The sequence below is a fragment of the Carcharhinus amblyrhynchos genome, chromosome 4 (genome assembly GCF_965287045.1).
Source record: "Carcharhinus amblyrhynchos chromosome 4, sCarAmb.v2.hapA, whole genome shotgun sequence".
Taxonomy (NCBI): Eukaryota; Metazoa; Chordata; class Chondrichthyes; order Carcharhiniformes; family Carcharhinidae; genus Carcharhinus; species Carcharhinus amblyrhynchos.
In genome coordinates, this window is record NC_137327.1 from 519,515 (window position 1) to 541,455 (window position 21,941).

Here is a 21,941-nt window from a genome sequence, read left to right on the forward strand (position 1 = left end):
CGCCAATCCGAATAGCACCCGTTGACCCCCACTCTCTGCCTCCTATTTGACAACCAATCCTCTATCTAAGCTAACACCCTACCCCCAACTCCATGTCCCTCGGCCTTCTGCAATAACCTCTTGAGGTACTTTGTCAAATGCCTTCTGAAAATCCAGAAAGACCACATCCACCGGCTCTCCTCTATCCACCGCCCTAGACACATCCTCATAGAACTCCAGTAAATTTGTCAGACACGACTTCCCTTTAATGAAACCATGTTGCGTCCGCTCTATCAAGCAATTGCCTTCAAGATGCCTCGCAATTTCCTCCTTAATGACGGATTCTAACAGAATAGAGAGCTTGAACCTGTCTTTACCCAGAAACACAAGGCCCAGATTTTTGGAATACCACTTACTTCTCGCTCTCTCCTAACCATTTGGACATCAAGTCAGATGAAGACACAGAGAAGAATGTGGAATTATTGGCCTCTGTTGCTACAGCTTTGGCCAGGTAGGACTTCCCTGTACCAGGTGGACCAAATAGCAAGATCCCACGCCAAGGTGTTCGTTTACCTACAAAAATAAAAAGACCATAATATGCCAATTGGATCAGCTTAGTTGCAGGCAGTTAACAGGACTGTAACAGATTTAATATAGATTCCACCAAGCTCAGGGACGGAAATAAGGAACATGGCTTGCGATCTATTCAGATGCAAGATATATTAATACCCTCCTTCTAACCCAAATCAGTTGCACACTTAAAAGAAGTGGAACACTTTCAAGTTTTTTGCTGTCAACTTGCACTTGATTTGTCTTGTTCACTGCTGAATGGTTAAACCAATTTGAGACCTGCACCATGTGAGAATATGGTGGTGAGTCTTGGACAATTCCACTATTTGTGGTGGAGATGCTTCAGTAACAGTGTCAAGCAAGGGACAGTTTGGCTAAGGCAGCAGATTCTCCCACCAGGATGTTGTCAGGGCTCAAAATCTTTTTCGCGTCCAACGCACTGAGCTGCTTCTAGTGAGGGGAAATCAAAGGAAATTAGTTCACCAAAAAAAATTGGGCTGGAAAAATTATTGGGACAGAAAGCCAATAGAATCCCCAGGGCCTGATAATCTACATCCAGGCTTCTAAAGGTGGTGGCCATGGGAATAGTGGATGCACTGGCTGTCATCTTCCAAAATTCTGTAGATGCTGGAACAGTCCTAGCAGATTGGAGGGTGGCAAATGTAATCCCACTATTTTAAAAAGGAGGGAGGAAACAGGGAATATTCTAGAGTACATCATAAAGCACAGTGGTTAGCACTGCTGCTTCACAGTTCCAGGGGCCTGGGTTCAATTCCTGGCTTGGGTCACTGTGTGGAGTTTGCACATTCTCATGTCTGCGTGAGTTTCCTCCAGGTGCTCCGGTTTCCTCCCACAGTCCAAAGATGTGTGGGTTAGGTTGATTGGCCATGCTAAAAATTGCCCCTTAAGAGTCCTGAGATGTGTAGGTTAGAGGGATTAGCGGGTAAATGTGTAGGGATATGGGGATAGAGCCTGGATGGGATTGTGGTCAGTGCAGACTCAATGGGCCAAATGGCCTCTTTCTATGATTCTTTCTATAAAGGATATAATGACAGGACACTTAGAAAATGTCAACAGGATGAGACAAAGGCAACCTGAAATAATGTTTGACAAAGTTACTGGAGTTTTCTGAGGACACAATTAGTAGAGGGCGAACCAGTGGATATGGGGTATTTGGATTTTCAGAAAGCTTTTGATATCCCACGTAAGAGATTAGTGTGCAAAATTAAAAGCACATGTGATTGTGGGTAACATATGAGAACAGATTGAGAACTGATTCATAGAGAGGAAACAGAAATCAGGAATAAACTGGGTCTACTTCAAAGTGCCAGCATGACCAGCCAGGTTCCACAGGGATCAGTTCTTGGGCCCTAACTATTCAGACTTTACAAAGGTGATTGGGATGAGGGAACCAAATGTAATACAGAATCAAAGTGCTGAAAAGGTCCTGCAGCCCACTGAATTTACACCTACAATAGAAGTCTACAAGATTACAAGAGACATGGACAAAGTGCATAGTCAGAAGCTTTTTCCTGGGTGGAAGAGTCAATTATTAGGGGGCATAGGTTTAAAGTGCGACAAGCAAGGTTTAGAAGAGACGTACGAGGCACATTTTTTATGCGGAGAATAGTGGGTGCCTGGAACTCGTTGCCAGGGAGGTAATGGGAGCGGATACTGTACTGACTTTTAAGGGACATCTTGACAAATACATGAATAGGATGGGAATAGAGGGATATGGTTTCCGGAAGAGTAGGGGGTTTTAGTTCAGTCGGGCAGCATGGTTGGTGCAGGCTTGGAGGGGCCGAAAGGCCTGTTCCTGTGCTGTAATTTTCTTTGATAACCACCACTAAAGGTGCGCTATTCCCAATTTTCTGCATTTGTCCCCTATCCTTCCAAGTTAGTTAATGACACAAAATGTGTTGGGAATATGAGCGATGAGAGGGGTCAGTGTTTGTACAAAGCGTGCAGGAAGGTTTTTTGTCTCAGTATGTAGACAGGCCAACTAGAGGTGAGGCTATATTGGATTTGGTGCTGGGAAATGAGCCAGACCAGGTGCTAGACTTGGAAGTTGGTGTGCATTTTGGTGATAGTGACCACAATTCGGTTACGTTCACCTTAGTGATGGGAAGAGATAGGCGTGAACCTCGGGTCAGCAATTTTAGCTGGGGTAAGGGCGATTATGAGGCTATCAGGAGTGAATTAGGAAGCATGGATTGGATTAGGGGATTACAGGGACTGGGAACATCTGAAATGTGGAATTTTTTCAAGGAGCAGCTACTGCGAGTCCTTGATAGGTATGTCCCTGTCAGGCATGGTGGATTTGGTAGATCTAGGGAACCGTGGTGCACTAAAAGAGTTGAGTCGATGGTTAAAAAGAAAAAGGAGGCTTATGTTCGGATGAGATTGGAGGGCTCAGATAGTGCACTAGAAAGCTTTAGATTGGCTAGGAGGGAGTTGAAGAGTGAGTTGAGAAGGGCTAAAAGAGGACATGAGAAGACTTTGGCTGATAGGATTAAGGAGAATCCTAAGGCGTTCTATAAGTATGTCAAGAACAGAAGGTTGGTCAGGGCAAGATTAAGGCCAGTTACAGACAGCAGGGGGAAGTTGTGTGTGGAACCGGAGGAGATTGGAGAAGTATTGAACCAATATTTCTCTTCGGTGTTCACGCAGGGGGACATGAATATAGCTGAGGAGGACATTGGGTTGCAGGGGTGTAAAATAGACAGTATTACGGTTGATAAAGAGGATGTGCTGGAAATTCTTGAGGGGCTGAAAATAGATAAGTCCCCTGGTCCGGATGGGATCTACCCTAGGATTCTCTGGGAGGCTAGAGAGGTGATTGCAGAGCCTCTGGCTCAGATCTTCAGGTCGTCATTGGTCTCTGGTGTAGTCCCGGAGGATTGGAGGATAGCGAATGTTGTCCCATTGTTTAAGAAGGGGAACAGAGACTTTGCCGGGAATTATAGACCGGTGAGTCTTACTTCTGTTGTGGGCAAGGTTTTAGAAAAAATTATTAGGGATAGGATTTATAGTTATTTGGAGTGTAATGAATTGATTAGAAATAGTCAGCATGGTTTTGTAGCAGGTAGGTCGTGCCTTACTAACCTTATTGAGTTTTTTGAGAAGGTGACCAAAGAGGTGGATGGGGGTAAGGCAGTTGACGTGGTATACATGGATTTTAGTAAGGCGTTCGATAAGGTTCACCATGGTAGGCTTCTGCAGAAAATGCAGATGTATGGGATTGTGGGTAATCTAGGAAGTTGGATCAGGAATTGGCTATCAGATAGGAGACAGAGGGTGGTGGTGGATGGTAAATATTCATCATGGAGTGCAGTTACGAGTGGTGTGCCTCAGGGATCTGTTTTGGGGCCACTGTTGTTTGTAATTTTTATTAATGATCTGGATGAGGGTATAGTTGGGTGGATTAGTAAATTTGCTGATGACACCAAAGTTGGAGGTGTGGTAGATTGTGAGGAAGGGTGTCATAGTCTGCAGGGAGACTTAGATAGGTTGCAGAGCTGGGCCGAGAGGTGGCGGATGGAATTTAATGCGGAGAAGTGTGAGGTAATTCACTTTGGTAGGAGCAACAGATGTGTCGAGTATAGGGCTAACGGGAGGACTTTGAATAGTGTGGATGAACAGAGGGATCTAGGTGTGTGTGTACATAGATCCCTGAAAGTTGGGAATCAAGTAGATAAGGTTGTCAAGAAGGCGTACGGTGTCTTGGCGTTTATTGGTAGGGGGATTGAATTTAGGAGTCGCAGTGTAATGTTGCAACTGTACACTACTCTAGTGCGGCCGCACTTGGAGTACTGTGTGCAGTTCTGGTCCCCGCATTACAAGAAGGATGTGGAGGCGTTGGAGAGGGTGCAGAGGAGGTTTACTAGGATGTTGCCTGGTATGGTGGGGAGGTCCTATGAGGAGAGACTGAGGGATCTAGGGTTGTTTTCGTTGGGAAGAAGGCGGCTAAGAGGGGATCTTATTGAAACATATAAGATGATTAGAGGTTTAGATAGGGTGGATAGTGATAGCCTTTTTCCTCGGATGGAGAAAGCTAGCACGAGGGGGCATGACTTTAAATTAAGGGGGGGTAGCTACAGGACGGATGTCAGGGGTAGGTTCTTTACCCAGCGGGTGGTGAGGGATTGGAATGCCCTGCCTGCTGCAGTTGTAGATGCGTCTAGTTTGGGGGCGTTTAAGAGATCTCTGGATAGGTTTATGGACGAAAAGGGATTGGTATAGGCTAGTGGGTCATTGTTTTTGTAACTGGTCGGCGCAACATCGTGGGCCGAAGGGCCTGTTCTGCGCTGTAATGTTCTATGTTCTATGTTCTATGAGAAGGATGTTAAGAAGCTTCAAGGTAATTCAAACAAGTTGAATGATTGATTAATGCATATCAAAAGCAGAATAATGTGGATTAATACACAGTTATCCACTTTGGATGGAGAAACAGAATGGCAGAGCATTCTTTGAATGGTGATAGATTGGGAAATGTTGACATACAAACAGGCCTACATTTACTAATACCAAAAGAGAAAATGCTGGAAAATCTCAGCAGGCTGGCAGCATCTGTAAGGAGAGAAAAGAGCTGATGTTTCAAGCCCAGGTGATCCTTTGTCAAAGCTAAAAGGCATAGAAAAGATGACAAAGGGTCATCTGGACTCAAAACGTCAGCTCTTTTCTCTCCTCACAGATGCTGCCAGACCTGCTGAGGTTTTCTAGTGTTTTTTCTTTTGGTTTCATATTCCAGCACCTGCAGTAATTTGCTTTTATAGGTGTCCTAAAACACTGGTTACTGAGAAGTGCAACAAGCAGTTAAAAAGGTAACTGGTATGTTGGCCTTCACTGCAAAAGGACTTGAGTACAGAAGCAAGGATGTCTTACTGCAGCGATAATGAGGAGATGCCGGCATTGGACTGGGGTAAACACAGTAAGAAGTCTGACAACACCAGGTTTAAGTCCAACCGATTTATTTGATAGTAAACTCACAAGCTTTCGAGGTTTCCCTCTTCGTCAGGTGAATGGAGAGTTCTGGCCTCAGACAGGGCATATAAAGCACAGACAGTTTACAGATTACTGATTAGAATGCGAATCTTTACACCTAACCTGCTATTCAAGTCTTAAAGTGGCCGACAATGTGAGTGGAAGGAGCACCGATCACAGGTTAAAGAGATGTGTGTTGTCTCCAGATAGTGCAGTAAATGAGGTTTTGCAAACCCAGGCAAGTCATGGGGGTTACAGATAGAACATAGAACATTACAGCGCAGTACAGGCCCTTCGGCCCTCAATGCTGCACCAACCAGTGGAACCAATCTAATGACCCTCTAACCTAAACTATTCCAATGTTATCCATACGCCTATCCACTGACCATTTGAACGCCCTTAAAGTTGGCGAGTCCACAACTGCTGCAGGCAGGGCATTCCACGCCCTTACTACCCTCTGAGTAAAGAACCTACCTCTGACATCCATCCTTAATTTAAAGCTATGTCACCTCGTGTTAGCCATCACCATCCAAGGAAAAAGGCTCTCACTGTCCACCCTATCCAATCCTTTGATCATCTTGTATGCCTCAATTAGGTCACCTCGTAACCTTCTTCTCTCCAATGAAAATACCCTCAAGTCCCTCACCCTTTCCTCATAAGACCTTCCCACCATACCAGGCAACATCCTGGTAAACCTCCTCGGCACCCTTTCCAATGCTTCCACATCTTTCTTATAATGCAGCGACCAGAACTGTACGCAATACTCCAAGTGCGGCCACACCAGAGTTTTGTACAGTTGTAACATGACCTCACGGCTCCGAAATTCAATCCCTCTACCAATAAAAGCTAACACACCGTACGCCTTCTTAACAATCTTATCAACCTGGGTGCCAACTTTCAGGGATCTGTGCACATGTACCCCGAGATCTCTCTGCTCGTCAACACTACTGAGTCCTTCCATTAGCCCTATATTCTGTATTCCTGTTACTCTTACCAAAGTGAATCACCTCACACTTTTCCGTATTAAACTCCATCTGCCACCTCTCAGCCCAGCTCTGCAGCTTATCTATGTCCCTCTGCAAACTGTAACATCCATCCTCACTGTCTACAACTCCTCCGACTTTGGTGTCGCCAGCAAATTTACTAACCCATCCTTCTACAACCTCATCTAGGTCATTTATAAAAATGACAAACAGCAGTGGCCCCAAAACAGATCCCTGAGGTACACCACTTGTAACTGAACTCCCATCAACCACCACCCTCTGTCTTCTATCAGCTAGCCAATTCCTGATCTAAACTGCTAAATCACCCTCAATCCCACGCATCTGCAATTTCTGCAGTAGCCTATCACGGGGAACCTTATCAAACGCTTTGCTAAAATCCATATATACCACGTCAACTGCCTTACCCGTATTCACCTCTTTGGTCACCTTTTCAAAAAGCTCGATAAGGTTTGTGAGGCACGACCTACCCTTCACAAAACCGTGTTGACTAGCCCTAATCAATTTATTTCCCTCTAGATGATTATAAACTCTATCCCTTATAATTCTTTCCAAAACTTTGCCCACAACAGAAGTAAGGCTCACCGGTCTATAATTCCCAGGATGGTCTCTACTCCCCTTCTTGAACAAGGGAACAACATTTGCTATCCTCCAGTCTTCCGGCACTATACCTGAAGCCAATGATGACATGAAGATCAAAACCAAAGGCTCTGCAATCTCCTCCCTAGCCTCCCAGAGAATCCTAGGATAAATCCCATCCGGCCCAGGGGACTTATCTATTTTCACACACTCAGGAATTGCCAACACCTCCTCCTTATGTACCTCAATCCCATTTAGTCAACTACCTGATATCACAGTATTCTCCTCGACTACACTGACTTTTTCCTGTGTGAATACTGACGAAAAATACTCATTCGGTGCCTCTTCAGGCTCCACACACAACTTCCCACTGCTGTCTCTGACTGGCCCTAATCTTGCCCTAACCAATCTTTTATTCTTGACATGCCTGTAGAAAGCTTTAGGATTTTCCTTGATCCTATCCGCCAAAGTCTTCTCACGTCCTCTTCTAGCTCCTCTTAACTCTCTCTTTAGCTCCTTCCTGGCTAATTTATAACTCTCCAGTGCCCTAACTGAGCCTTCACGTCTCATCTTTACATAAGCCTCCTCCTTCCTCTTCACCAGAGATTCAACTTCCTTAGTACACCACGGTTCCCTCGCTCAACCACTTCCTCCCTGCCTGACAGGTACATATTTATCAAGGACTCACAGTAGCTGCTCCTTGAACAAGCTCCACATTTCAGATGTTCCCAGCCCCTGCATTTTCCTACTCCACCCTATGTATCCTAAATCTCGCCTAATAGCCTCATAATTACCTTTCCCCCAGCTATAACTTCTGCCCTTCGGTATATGCCTATCCCTTTCCATCACTAAGGTAACCGAATTGTGGTCACTATCACCAAAGTGCTCACCTACCTTCAAGTCTAACAACTGGTCTGGTTCATTACCCAGTACCAAATCCAATGTAGCCTCACCTCTTGTTGGCCTATCTACATACTGTGTCATGAAACCTTCCTGCACACATTGGACAAAAACTGACCCCTCTAACATGTTTGAACTATGGCTTTTCCAATCAATATTTGTAAAGTTAAAGTCCCCCACAACAACTACCCTGTTACTTTCGCGCCTATCCAGGATCACCTTTGCAATCCTTTCCTCTACATCTCTGGAACTTTTTGGAGGCCTATAAAAAACTCCCAACAGTGTGACCTCTCCTTTCCTGTTTCTAATCTCAGCCCATACTACCTCAATAGACAGGTCCACATCAAACGTCCTTTCTGCCACCGTAATACTGTCCTTGACTAACAATGCCACGCCTCCCCCTCTTCTACCACCTTCTCTGCTCTGACTGAAACATCTGAACCCCGGAACCTGCAACAACCATTCCTGTCCCTGCTCTATCCATGTCTCCGAAATGGCCACAACATCGAAGTCCCAGGCACCAATCCAGGCTGCAAGTTCATCCACCTTATTGCGTATGCTCCTTGCATTAAAGTATACACACTTCAAACCACCCTCCCACCTGCCAATACACTGGTGTGACCTAGAAACATTATCCATGTCCCCCCATTCTCATCCTCCTGTACACTGGAGCTATAATTCAGGTTTCCATCCCCCCTCTGAATCAGTTTAAACCCCCCCCCCGTATTGCATTGGCAAATTTACCCCCCCAAGATATTAGTACCCCTCTGGTTCAGGTGCAGACCATCCCTCTTGTAGAGGTCCCACCTACCCCAGAATGAGCCCCAATTGTCCAAGTATCTGAACCCTTCCCTCCTGCACCATCCCTTTAGCCACGAGTTCAAATATTCTCTCTCTCTATTCTTCTCCATGCTATCCTGCAGCACAGGTAATAAACCAGAGATAACCACTGTTTGTTTTAGCCCTACACTTCCACCCTAACTCTCTGAATTTGTTTTATATCCCTGTCCCTTTTCCTACATCATGGGTGCCTACAGGAACCACAACTTGGGGCTGGTTCTCCTCCCCCTTAAGAATCTCGAACACTCGATCAGAGATATCATGGACCCTGGCACCTGGGAGGCAACATAGCAACCGTGAGTCTTGCTCGTTCCCAGACTCTCCTATCTATCCCCTTAACTATGGAATCCCCAGTCACTAATCCTGTTCTTTACTTCCCCTTTCTCACCTAAGCATCAAGGACAGGCTCTACTCCTGAGACCTGTACCCCATGGCTTACTCCGGTTGAGTCTTCCTCCCCAACAGCATCCAAAACAGAGTACTTATTTTGGAGAGGAACAGCCTTGGGGATCGCTGCTCTGACTGCTTCTTACCCCTTCTAGCAGTCACCCACGTATCACTTTTAGGAGTAACTATTTCCCTGTAGCTCTTATCAATAGCTGCCTCTGCTTCCCGAATGATTCTCAGTTCCTCCAGTTCCAGCTCCAGCTCCCTAACATGGTCCTCAAGGAGCTGGAAATGGATGCACTTCCTGCAGGTGTAATCAGCCGGGACACTACCAGTGTCCCTCACCTCAAACATCCCACAGGAGGAATATCGCACTGCCATCCCTATTACGTCCCTTACCTGCTCTCACTCCGAGTCACTCTCCTTTTGTTTTTAAGGAGAGAGGAGGGGGGAGGATGGGATGCTCTACACATGTAGAGTATCAGGATTCCTCACCTTTCCAATTTATGGGGGTCCAGGGGAAAATAAAAACTACCCAGGCTTCCCTGTGACTACTCCCTGTATCTGGTTTAAAATTAAACCGGTTTAAAAAAAAACAGTAACTTACTCACAAGCTCTCCTCTCACCAGCCGCTCCCAAGAAACAATGAGATAGTGCAACATGAACCCAAGATCCCTGTTGAGACCATCCTCGTGTGTTGGGTTCATGAACCCATGAAACCAACAGTGATCTTGGGTTCATGTTGCACTATCTGTAACCCCCGTGACTTGCCTGGGTTTGCAAAACTTCATTTACTGTACTGTCTGGAGACAACACACATCTCTTTAACCTGTGATCAGTGCTCCTTCCACTCACATTGTCGGCCACTTTAAGACTTGAACAGCAGGTTAGGTGTAAAGATTCACATTCTAATCAGTAATCTGTAAACTGTCTGTGCTGTTATATGCGCTGTCTGAGGCCAGAACTCTCTATTCACCTGACGAAGAGGGGAGCCCCGAAAGTTTGTGAGTTTACTATCAAATAAATCGGTTGGACTTAAACCCAGTGTTGTCAGACTTCTTACTGTGTTTACTGCAGCTATACAGGAACTTGGTGAGACAATCCCTGAAATACTGTGTGCAGTTCTCGTCTCCTTATCTAAGGAAGGATACATTTGCCAGAGGGAATGCAGCGAAGATTCACCAGATCGATCCTAGGACGGCAGAAATATCATATGAAGGAAGATTGGGTCAATGTAGCCTGTATTCACTGGAATTTAGAAAAATGAGAAGCACAGCGGCACAGTGGTTAGCACTGCAGCCTCACAGCACTAGGGACCCCGGTTCACATCTGGCCTCGAGTGACCAACCTCCTTCAGCTGCTTCTGTGTGGAGTTTGCACATTCTCCCCATGTCTGTGTGGGTTTCCTCCAGGTGCTCCAGTTTCCTCCCACAATCCAAAGATGGTCAGGTTAAGTTTGACTGACCATGCTAAATTGCCCCTTAGTGTCGGGAGGATTACCAGGGTAAATATGTGGGCTTACAGGGATAGGACCTGGGTGGGATTGTTGTCGGTGCAGACTCAATGGGCCAAATGGCCTCTTTCTGCACTGTAGGGATTCTATGATTGTAGGAAACATATAAAATTCTGACAGGGCTGTATAGACTGGATGCAGGGCCGTTGTTTTCTCTGGCTGGAGAGCCTACGACAAGGAGTCAGTATCAGGATACAGGGTAGGTCATTTAGAAGTGAGCTATGGAAACATTTCTTCAGAGGGCAGTGAACCTGTGGAATTCTCTACCATAGAAAGATAAACCATTAAATGTATTTAAGAAGGAAATAGATAGATTTCTCGATTTTAAAGACAACAAGGGTATGCGGAGAGCACTAAAGTAGTGTTGATATCAAGGATCAGAATCATATTGGTTGGTGAATGGCCTACTCCTGCTCCTAGCTTGTATGTTTCTATGCTTCGTAACAAAAAAGCCCCAGATTTTCATAACTCTTCAATGAGAACATACGCTTTTTGGCCCATCTCTAACATTAATATTGTGCCACCTTGTTTTGAACTGTTCCCTATCAAACATCTGACTTCTCACTCTGTGTTGAAGGGAAGGACATTAGTGAAGCAGCTGAAGGAGGTTGGGCCTAGGTGATTACCCCAAGGAACTGCTGTAGCAGTGTCCTAGGGCTGAGGCGATGGACTCCAGCCATTTATAGGTAACTAACTTTGCAGTCAAATTCCCTCACCCTTAAGACATTCTGGTAAACCTTTTCGGCACCCACTCAAAGATCTTCAGGTCCTCCCTGAAAGTGGGAAGACCAGAACTGGTGCAAGCCTCTAGGTGAAGCATGATCAAAGCTTTAATAAGGATTCTGTATAATTTCCCTGCTTTTGTACTCAATTCCTCTATTTACAAAGCCCAAGATCTCATATGCTTGGCCAATGATGCTCTCAATGTCTTCTTACATTCAAGGATCTGGGCACAAGATCCTTCTATGCCTGCATATTCTTTAGAACTGTGCCATTAAGTCTACATTGCCTTGCCCTATCCCTTCTGCCAAATTGCACTGCCCCATCGTCTAGTCAGTAGTAATACTGGGCGCATGATTGCTGGCCACAAAGATTTTTCCACCTAACGTTATTGCCCATTTCTACTGGAACTTTCCAATGCTGGTTAACAGAGAAATGGACAGCACAACCTCTCCCATTTAACTCCAGTAAGTGCAGTGGAGTCAAAGGAAGGAAAGGACCTGTCCCCTTTTACAGACCATGATGTGGGTATGCCGGCGTTGGACTGGTGTAAACACAGTAAAAAGTCTGACAACACCAGGTTTTAGTCCAACCTATTTATTTGATAATATACTCGCAAGCTTTCGGGTTAGCCCCTTCGTCAGGTGAATGGAGAGTTCTGGCCTCAGACAGAGCATATAAAGCACAGACAGTTTAGAGATTACTGATTAGAATGCAAATCCTTACACCTAACCTGCTGTTCAAGACCTGAAGTGGCTGATAATGTGAGTGGAAGGAGCACTGATCACAGTTTAAAGAGATGTGTATTGTCTCCAGACAGTACAGTAAGTAAGCATTCTCCAAGGCGGCCTTCACGACACACGACAGCGCAGAGTCGCTGAACAGAGACTGATAGCCAAGTTCCGCACACATGAGGACGGTCTCAACAGGGATCTTGGGTTCATGTCACACTATCTGTAACCCCCGTGACTTGCCTGGGTTTGCAAAACCTCACTTACTGTACTGTCTGGAGACAATACACATCTCTTTAAACTGTGATCAGTGCTCCTTCCACTCACATTGTCAGCCACTTCAGGTCTTGAACAGCAGGTTAGGTGTAAGGATTCGCATTTTAATCAGTAATCTCTAAACTGTCTGTGCTTTATATGCTCTGTCTGAGGCCAGAACTCTCCATTCACCTGACGAAGGGGCTAACCCGAAAGCTTGCGAGTATATTATCAAATAAATAGGTTGGACTAAAACCTGGTGTTGTCAGACTTTTTACTGTGTTTACCCCCTTTTACAGAAGCAGCTGCCACATATAGATAAATTGGCAAGTTTTTTTTTTGAAGAGTCTAGATGGTCGGCATCATAGGGCGACCAGCTTGAAGCCTCGATATTGTTAGTTTTTTTTAATGTAGTAGTTTGCCAAATGTTTTCTTAAAATCCATACATAGAGAATCCATTGCTTTCTGTTCTTCAAGTCTGTTATTCTGTCAAATGCTGACTCTCCTTAATTAACTCAAACTTCTACAAGTAACTGTTGATTTTTTTCCCTGATTATTGATTTTAAAACTTTACCCACCGCTGATGTTAAATTGACCTGGTTTCAGTTACAAAGAACATCCTTAAATCCTTTCTCAAATAAGGGTGTCCCATTTGCCACTCTCCAAATCTCTGGCATCTCCTCTGTATCTAGAGATGAATGGAAGGTTAAAGCAAGTCCTTCAGCTAACTCCACTTCCACTTCCTTTAACAATCTGGGTGTAAGCCACCCAGACCCAGTGACATATCCACTCTCAGCAGATCCAGCCTTTCCAGTAGACTGTCTGCCAATTCCACTCGTGCCTCACAAACCTTAGAGTTTTTTGAAAAGGTGACCAAAGAGGTGGATACGGGTAAGGCAGTTGTCGTGGTGTATATGGATTTTAGCAAAGCGTTTGATAAGGTTCCCCATGGTAGGCTACTGCAGAAAATGCAGATGCGTGGGATTGAGGGTGATTTAGCAGTTTGGATCAGGAATTGGCTCGCTGATAGAAGACAGAGGGTGGTGGGTGATGGGAAATATTTAATGTGGAATTCAGTTACAAGTGGTGTACCTCAAGGATCTGTTTTGGGGCCACTACAGTTTGTCATTTTAATAAATGACCTAGATGAGGGTGTAGAAGGATGGGTTAGTAAATTTGCTGATGACACCAAAGTTGGAGGAGTTGAAGACAGTGAGGATGGATGTTACAGTTTGCAGAGGGACATAGATAAGCTGCAGAGCTGGGCTGAGAGGTGGCAAATGGAGTTTAACACAGAAAAGTGTGAGGTGATTCACTTTGGTAAGAGTAACAGGAGTACAGAATACAGGGCTAATGGAAGGACTCTTAGTAATGTTGAAGAGCAGAGAGATCTCAGGGTACATGTGCATAGCTCCCTGAAAGTTGGCACCCAGGTTGATAGGGTTGTTAAGAAGGCGTACGGTGTGTTAGCTTTTATTAGTAGAGGGATTGAATTTTGGAGCCGTGAGGTCATGTTACAACTGTACAAAACTCTGGTGCGGCCGCACTTGGAGTATAGTGTACAGTTCTGGTTGCCGCATTATAAGATGTGGAGGCATTGGAAAGGGTGCAGAGGAGGTTTACCAGGATGTTGCCTGGTATGGTGGGAAGGTCTTATGAGGAAAGGGTGAGGGACTTGAGGTTATTTTCATTGGAGAGAAGAAGGTTACGAGGTGACCTGATTGAGGCATATAAGATGATCAGAGGGTTAGATAGGGTGGACAGTGAGAGCCTTTTACCTCGGATGGTGATGGCTAACACAAGGGGACATAGCTTTAAATTAAGGGGTGGTAATTATAGGACGGATGTCAGAGGTAGGTTCTTTACTCAGAGGGTAGTAAGGGCGTGGAATGCCCTGCCTGCAGCAGTTGTGGACTCGCCAACTTTAAGGGCGTTCAAATGGTCAGTGGACAGGCATGTGGAAAACATTGGAATAGTTTAGGTTAGAGGGTCATTAGATTGGTTTCAGAGGTTGGCGCAACATCGAGGGCCGAAGGGCCTGTATTGCGCAGTAATGTTCTATGTTCTACTCCCATCCATTACCTCTAGTACCTCTGTATTTAATGATCTTTTTCAGCACCCTCTTCCCTGTAACACTGACAAAATACTTTTAAATATTCTAATCTCACCCTGTATCTCAGACTAGATAATCCTCATTGCACCCAAAATGCACTACACTGCCTCTTATTACCCACTTAATATTTATATGATAGCAGAAGATTTTGGGTTCTTGTTAATGTTAACTGCTATTCTATTCTCATATTCTCTCCTTGCCAGTCTTGTTTTTCACTTCACTTCCTCTCTCAAATTATTGAATTTAGACTGATTCTGGTTTACAAATTCACCGGACATGCACCATACATCTTTTTTTCTGTTTCACCATATTATCTCCATCATCCAAGGAGCCCTGGCTTTGGTTCCACGACTCTGTGCAGTTCTGGTCCCCACATTACAGGAAGGATGTGGAGACTTTGGAGAGGGTGCAGAGGAGGTTTACCAGGATGTTGCCTGGTATGGAGGGGAGGTCCTATGAGGAGAGACTGAGGGATTTGGGATTGTTTTCGCTAGAAAGAAGGCGGCTAAGAGGGGATCTTATTGAAACATATAAGATGATTAGAGGTTTAGATAGGGTGGATAGTGATAGCCTTTTTCCTCGGATGGAGAAAGCTAGCACGAGGGGGCATGGCTTTAAATTAAGGGGGGGTAGTTATAGGACGGATGTCAGGGGTAGGTTCTTTACCCAGAGGGTGGTGAGGGATTGGAATGCCCTGCCTGCTGCAGTTGTAAATGCGCCTAGTTTGGGGGCGTTTAAGAGATCCGTGGATAGGTTTATGGACGAAAAGGGATTGGTTTAGATTAGTGGGTCATTGTTTTTTTTAAACTGGTCGGCGCAACATCGTGGGCCGAAGGGCCTGTTCTGCGCTGTAATGTTCTATGTTCTTCTTGCTGGAATGTACCTTGCTGTAACTGAAGCATCTCCCCCTCAAAGTACATTCCTGGTTCTATTACAGTTTTCCCATCTATCTTTGATTCCATTTTACCCTGACTCGATCCCTCCTCATCCCAGTGAAATTGGACCTCTTCCAATTTGGAAGTTTTATTTTAGATTGTTCCTTGCTCTTCTCCTTCCTGATCTAAAAAGTTATATCATGATCACTGTTAACCCGTCTGGGCACTTGGCCAACCTCAGAGGAAGTTGCCAGAGGTTTGGGGTGGCACGGTAGCACAGTGGTTAGCACTGCTGCTTCACAGCTCCAGGGTCCTGGGTTCAATTCCCAGCTCGGGTCATGTCTGTGTGGAGTTTGCACATTCTTCTTGTGTCTGCATGGGTTTCCTCCAGGTGCTCCGGTTTCCTCCCACAGTCCAAAGATGCGCGGGTTAGATTGATTGGCCATGCTAAGAAATTGCCCCTTAGTATCCAGGGATTAGCGGGTATAATATTTAGGGATATCGGGGTAGGGCCTGGGTGATTGTGTTCGGTGCAGACTCGATGGGCCAAAGAGCCTCTGCACTGTAGGGTTCTATGATTCTAATTCCACAAAACTAGATCTAGCAATGCCTGCTTCCTGATTGGAATAAGGAAGTTGTACAGGAAGTCCCCCCTTTCCCTTTACTTATAACACAACCCCAGTCAATATTTGGGCAATTTGTCTCCCAGTAGCACCACTCCAGTTCTTACATATCTCTATGATTGCCCTTTAGATTTTCTTTTCTATCTCTCTCTCACTTACTTTTTGGAGACCTTTAAAATGCCCCCAGTAGTGTGATATTCCCACTCTGCTCCTCTCGCTCCAACACGACAACATCTTCTACAATTAATGCAGCCACCTCCCTTCCCTTTCTTTTCAAAAGTTTTGCATCAAGAATGTTAAACACTCAGTTCCTCATTTCTGAGCCACATTTCCATTGCTGCCACTATATCATATTCCCACCCAGCTATTTGTGCTTGCCATTCACCATTCTTTGTGTATTGATGAATGGTTTATAGCACAGAAGACCATTTGACCCGAAGTGTCTGGGTTGGTTCTCCAAAGGAGCAATTCTCCAGCTGCCGTCTTTTCCTCATAACCCTGCACATTTTTCCATTTTAGGTAATCATGTGTTTTCCCTCTTGAATACCTCATTTGAACCTGCTCCAGCACACACTGAGGCAGCACATTCCAAATCTCCAGTTACCTTAAATCTGTGCCCTCTCAACCCTTTCACCAATGGGAACTGTTCTCCCAATCTACACTGACCAGACCCCCATGATTTTGAACTCAATCAAAGCTCCTCTCAGCCTTCCCTTCTCAAAGGGTAACTGTCATAACTGTTCTAATTTTTCTCTATAACTGAAGTTCCCCATCTCTGGAATCATTGTCATGAATCCTTTCTGCACTCTCTCTAATGGTTTTGTAAGTTTCCTAAAGCGCAGCACACAGAACTGGATACAATAGCTGAGGCCTGACTAGCATCATGTACAAGTTCAACATAATTTCTTTGCACTTGTGCTCTACGACCCTATTAATAAAGCTTAGGGTACAACATGCTTTCAAATCTTTAAACTGAGTTTAGTGTGTGTTCAAACCTGATCAGACTTTTGTTACCTCCAGAACTAGTCACAATCATTAAAATGCAACACTCCTCCAGGGCTGAGCTTCTGCGAGGACATGGGAGAGGAAGATAATTCAAAGGAACTCCAGCATGGTTCAATTCTTTGCCAAGTGGAGCAATGAACAAATAAACAGTCCAACACAGGAACAGGCCCATCAACCCTGCACTCACATATAATGTCTTCTAAACTAAAGACCTTTGGCCTCAACACACTCCATATCATTCTCGTCCCTGCTTATTCAGGTAACTGTCAAGGTGCCTCTTAATAGCAAGGTTGCTATTGTATCTGCTTCTACCCCCTCCTCTGGCAGCACATTCCAGGCACTTACTACTCTGTGTAAAAACACTTGCCTCTCATATCTCCTTTAAACTTTCCTCCTTTTGCCTTAAACTTATGTCCCCAAGAAATTGCCATTTCTACCCTGGAAAAAAGACTCCAACTATCCATGCCTCATAAATTTTTTAACTTCTATCAGGTTGTCCCTCAGCCTCCGATGTTCAAGTGAAAACAACCAATCTCTCCAGTATTTGAACTGAGTGGCTTGTTAGGGTTTTTCAGAGAGCATTTGAGAGTCATGCTATGAGTTTGGAGTCACATGCAGGCCAGACCAGATAAGGATGTCAGATTTCCTTCCTTGAAGGATATTTGTGAACCAGGTACGCTTTTGTAACAATTGGGATTGTCACTGGACTAGTAACCCAAAGACCCAAGGTAATGCTCTGGGGACCTGAGTTCAAATCACACCACAGCAGATGGTGAAATGGTTACACAGCCATCATTAGATTGTTAATTCCAGATATTTATTCAATTTACATTTCACCATCTGCTGTGGTGTGATTTGAACTCAGGTCCCCAGAGCATTACCTTGGGTCTTTGGGTTACTAGTCCAGTGACAATACCATTATGCCACCACCTCACTTCTGTAATAAACAAACCTTGATCTTAGACTACAGTTCCGCTGCTGGCTATTTCACACATCACTATCAGGAGCATAGCCCTGAACTGCCTGCAAATTTCTCCCACTCTTCTTTTAAAAATTACTCTCAAAGCTGATTTTTTAGACTAATTCCTCCAATTCTTTTCTTCACGCCTAATCATTTTCAATAGCCTTCTCTTGAAGCGTTCGAAAAGGAAAACTGGAAAAGTATGATACAATGCAAGTTGTTTTGCTGTTATCACAAGCTGAAAGTCTGCGTGGTCAAATAGCTTCACACATTTAATTCATTCACACAAGATGGGCACCTGGGTCGCACACAAATGTGCATCTCAGCACCTGTCATCAGACAGGGAAGATACCAGAAATGCACAAACTGAAAATTTAAACAGGGACCAAATATTGAGATTGAAAAAAATTCCTGAGAAGAATCTCCACAAGATATAAAAACATACCAGTGAATAGATGAGGGAACTTGATGGGTAAAATAACAGCTTCCTTCAAGGCTTCCTTTGCTACCTCCAGTCCTGCAACATCATTCCATCGCACATTGGGCTTCTCCATCACAATAGCACCTATAAAGAATAAGAATGCTAACAGTGGTTTGTCTTTGATCAATGCAAGCGCAATGGGACAAAGGGCTTTTACTGTGCTGTATACTTCTGCGACTTTAATGGAAGTCCTAAACACACTACACTGGAAAGGTTCAACACATTTTTAAAATACGAGTATACAGCTAGCCAAGTTATAGTCTCAACAAAACCCTCAAAAGTGCAATGCTGTGCTTTTGTTTCAGGCACAACCTCCCAGCAACTGAGATGACTTTGAGATTGTGCACTAAACATTTAGGAATCTACAATCAAACTGATCTCGAATAGGATTAGCAAATGGGTGAAATGCTTAAGAGCGTAAATCAGTTTATAGAACATAGAACATTACAGCGCAGAACAGGCCCTTCGGCCCACGATGTTGTGCCGACCAGTTAAAAAACAATGACCCTCTAACCTAAACCAATCCCTTTTCATCCATAAACCTATCCACGGATCTCTTAAATGCCCCCAAATTAGGCACATTTACAACTGCAGCAGGCAGGGCATTCCAATCCCTCACCACCCTCTGGGTAAAGAACCTACCCCTGACATCCGTCCTATAACTACCACCCCTTAATTTAAAGCCATGCCCCCTCGTGCTAGCTTTCTCCATCCGAGGAAAAAGGCTATCACTGTCCACCCTATCTAAACCTCTAATCATCTTATATGTTTCAATAAGGTCCCCTCTTAGCCGCCTTCTTTCTAACGAAAACAACCCCAAATCCCTCAGTCTCTCCTCATAGGACCTCCCCTCCATACCAGGCAACATCCTGGTAAACTCCTCTGCACCCTCTCCAAAGCCTCCACATCCTTCCTATAATGTGGGGACCAGAACTGCACACAATACTCCAAGTGCGGCCGCACCAGAGTTATGTACAGTTGCAACATGACGCTGCGACTCCTAAATTCAATCCCCCTACCAATAAACGCCAAGACACCGTATGCCTTCTTAACAACCTTATCTACTTGATTCCCAACTTTCAGGGATCTATGTACACATACACCTCGATCCCTCTGTTCATCCACACTATTCAGAGTCCTCCCGTTAGCCCTATACTCGACACATCTGTTATTCCTACCAAAGTGAATTACCTCACACTTCTCCGCATTAAACTCCATCCGCCACCTCTCGGCCCAGCTCTGCAACCTGTCTAAGTCTCCCTGCAAACTATGACACCCTTCCTCACAATCTACCACACCTCCGACTTTGGTGTCATCAGCAAATTTACTAATCCACCCAACTATACCCTCATCCAGATCATTAATAAAAATTACAAACAGCAGTGGCCCCAAAACAGATCCCTGAGGCACACCACTCGTAACCGAACTCCATGACGAATATTTACCATCAACCACCACCCTCTGTCTCCTATCTGCTAGTCAATTCCTGATCCAATTTCCTGGACTACCCTCAATCCCATACATCTGCATTTTCTGCAGAAGGCTACCATGGTGAACCTTATCAAACGCCTTACTAAAATCCATATATACCACGTCAACTGCCTTATCCCCATCCACCTCTTTGGTCACTGAGACCAACGACGACCTGAAGATCAGAGCCAGAGGCTCTGCAATCACCTCTCTTGCCTCCCAGAGAATCCTAGGGTAAATCCCGTCCGGACCAGGGGACTTATCTATTTTCAAACCCAAGAATATCCAGCACATCCCCCTTATCAACTGCAATACTGTCTAGTTTACACCCCTGCAACCCAGTGTTCTCCTCAGCTACATTCATGTCCCCCTGCGTGAACACCGAAGAGAAATATTGGTTCAATGCCTCTCCAATCTCTTCCGGTTCCACACACAACTTCCCTCTGCTGTCTGTAACTGGCCCTAATCTTGCCCTAACCAACCTTCTGTTCTTAACATACCTACAGAACGCCTTAGGATTCTCCTTAATCCTATCAGCCAAAGTCTTCTCATGTCCTCTTTTAGCCCTTCTTAACTCACTCTTCAACTCCCTCCTAGCCAATCTAAAGCTTTCTAGTGCACTACCTGAGCCCTCAAGTCTCATCCGAACATAAGCCTCCTTTTTCTTTTTAACCAACGAATCAACTTTTTTAGTGCACCACGGTTCCCTAGCTCTACCAATTCCTCCTTGCCTGACAGGGACATACCTATCAGGGACTCGCAGTAGCTGCTCCTTGAAAAAACTCCACATTTTGGACGTTCCCAGTCCCTGTAGTCTCCTAGTCCAACCTCTGCTTCCTAATTCTCTCCTAATAGCCTCATAATTACCCTTCCCCCAGCTAAAACTACTGACCCGAGGTTCATGCCTATCCCTTTCCATCACTAAGGTGAACGTAACCGAATTGTGGTCACTATCACCAAAATGCACACCAACTTCCAAGTCCAGCACCTGGTCTGGCTCATTTCCCAGCACCAAATCCAATATAGCCTCACCTCTAGTTGGCCTATCTACGTACTGAGTCAAAAAACCTTCTTTGTACAAAAACTGCCCCCTCTAACGAGCTAGAGCTATAGCAATTCCAATCAATATTAGTAAAGTTAAAGTCCCCCATAACAATTAGCCTATTACTTTCACTCCTAACCAGGATCGTCTCCGCAATCCTTTCCTCAACCGCTCTAGAACTTTTAGGAGGTCTATAAAAGACTCCCAACAGGGTGACCTCTCCTCTCCTATTTCTAATCTCCGCCCATACTACCTCAACAGACAAGTCCTCATCAAACTTCCTCTCTGACACTGACACTGTGATACAATGCTCCAAGTCGTCCCAAGAATCTCAAACTGACCAATTCACTATGTTAAAAGTTGCATAAGACTCATTGTTGAATACACAGCGCCACTTTGGAATGCTTATCAAAAAGCATGTGAATAAGCTTGAAAACAATCAGAAACAAGCACAGAAACTGATCCTAGGTAATATATATTAAAGAGATTCTCTCACAAACATTGAATATGTCCCTTGCTGAAAGACAGAAAAAACACTACTCTGGGCTTCAGTAGAAAACTCTTGGAACCGACCCCCCAAAGCCAGTCCCTAATCATAACCGCACAAAAGTAAATATAAAATTAAAGGAGAAAGAAAACACCATTCTGTCAGAGTAGAAGAGGTCCTTAGGTCCATCCAGTCTGCACCGACACACAATATCAACCTCACCTACCTAATTCCATTTATCAGCAGTTGGCCCATAGCATTGAATGTTATGATGTGTCACCCAGATACTTTTTAAAGGATGTGAGGAACCACCTCCTTCACCCTCCCAGGCAGCGCATTCCAAACCACCACTGCACTCTGGGTAAAAAAAAAAGCTTTTTCTCACTTCCCCCTAAACCTCCTGCCCCTCAACTTGAATTGTGTTCC

General features: G+C 44.7%; 1 protein-coding gene across 1 annotated transcript in view; it reads right to left on the reverse strand.

The window, feature by feature from the left end:
- Positions 1–21,941, reverse strand: part of LOC145341737 (vacuolar protein sorting-associated protein 4A) — a 71,580-nt gene that overhangs the window by 23,865 nt on the left and 25,774 nt on the right. The window contains exons 5-6 of the mRNA XM_080186601.1: positions 18,481–18,600; positions 396–552 (exon numbers count right to left, since the gene is read on the reverse strand). Coding sequence (XP_080042727.1) covers positions 396–552; positions 18,481–18,600 — 277 coding nt within the window. The remainder of the gene's footprint in view (positions 1–395; positions 553–18,480; positions 18,601–21,941) is intronic.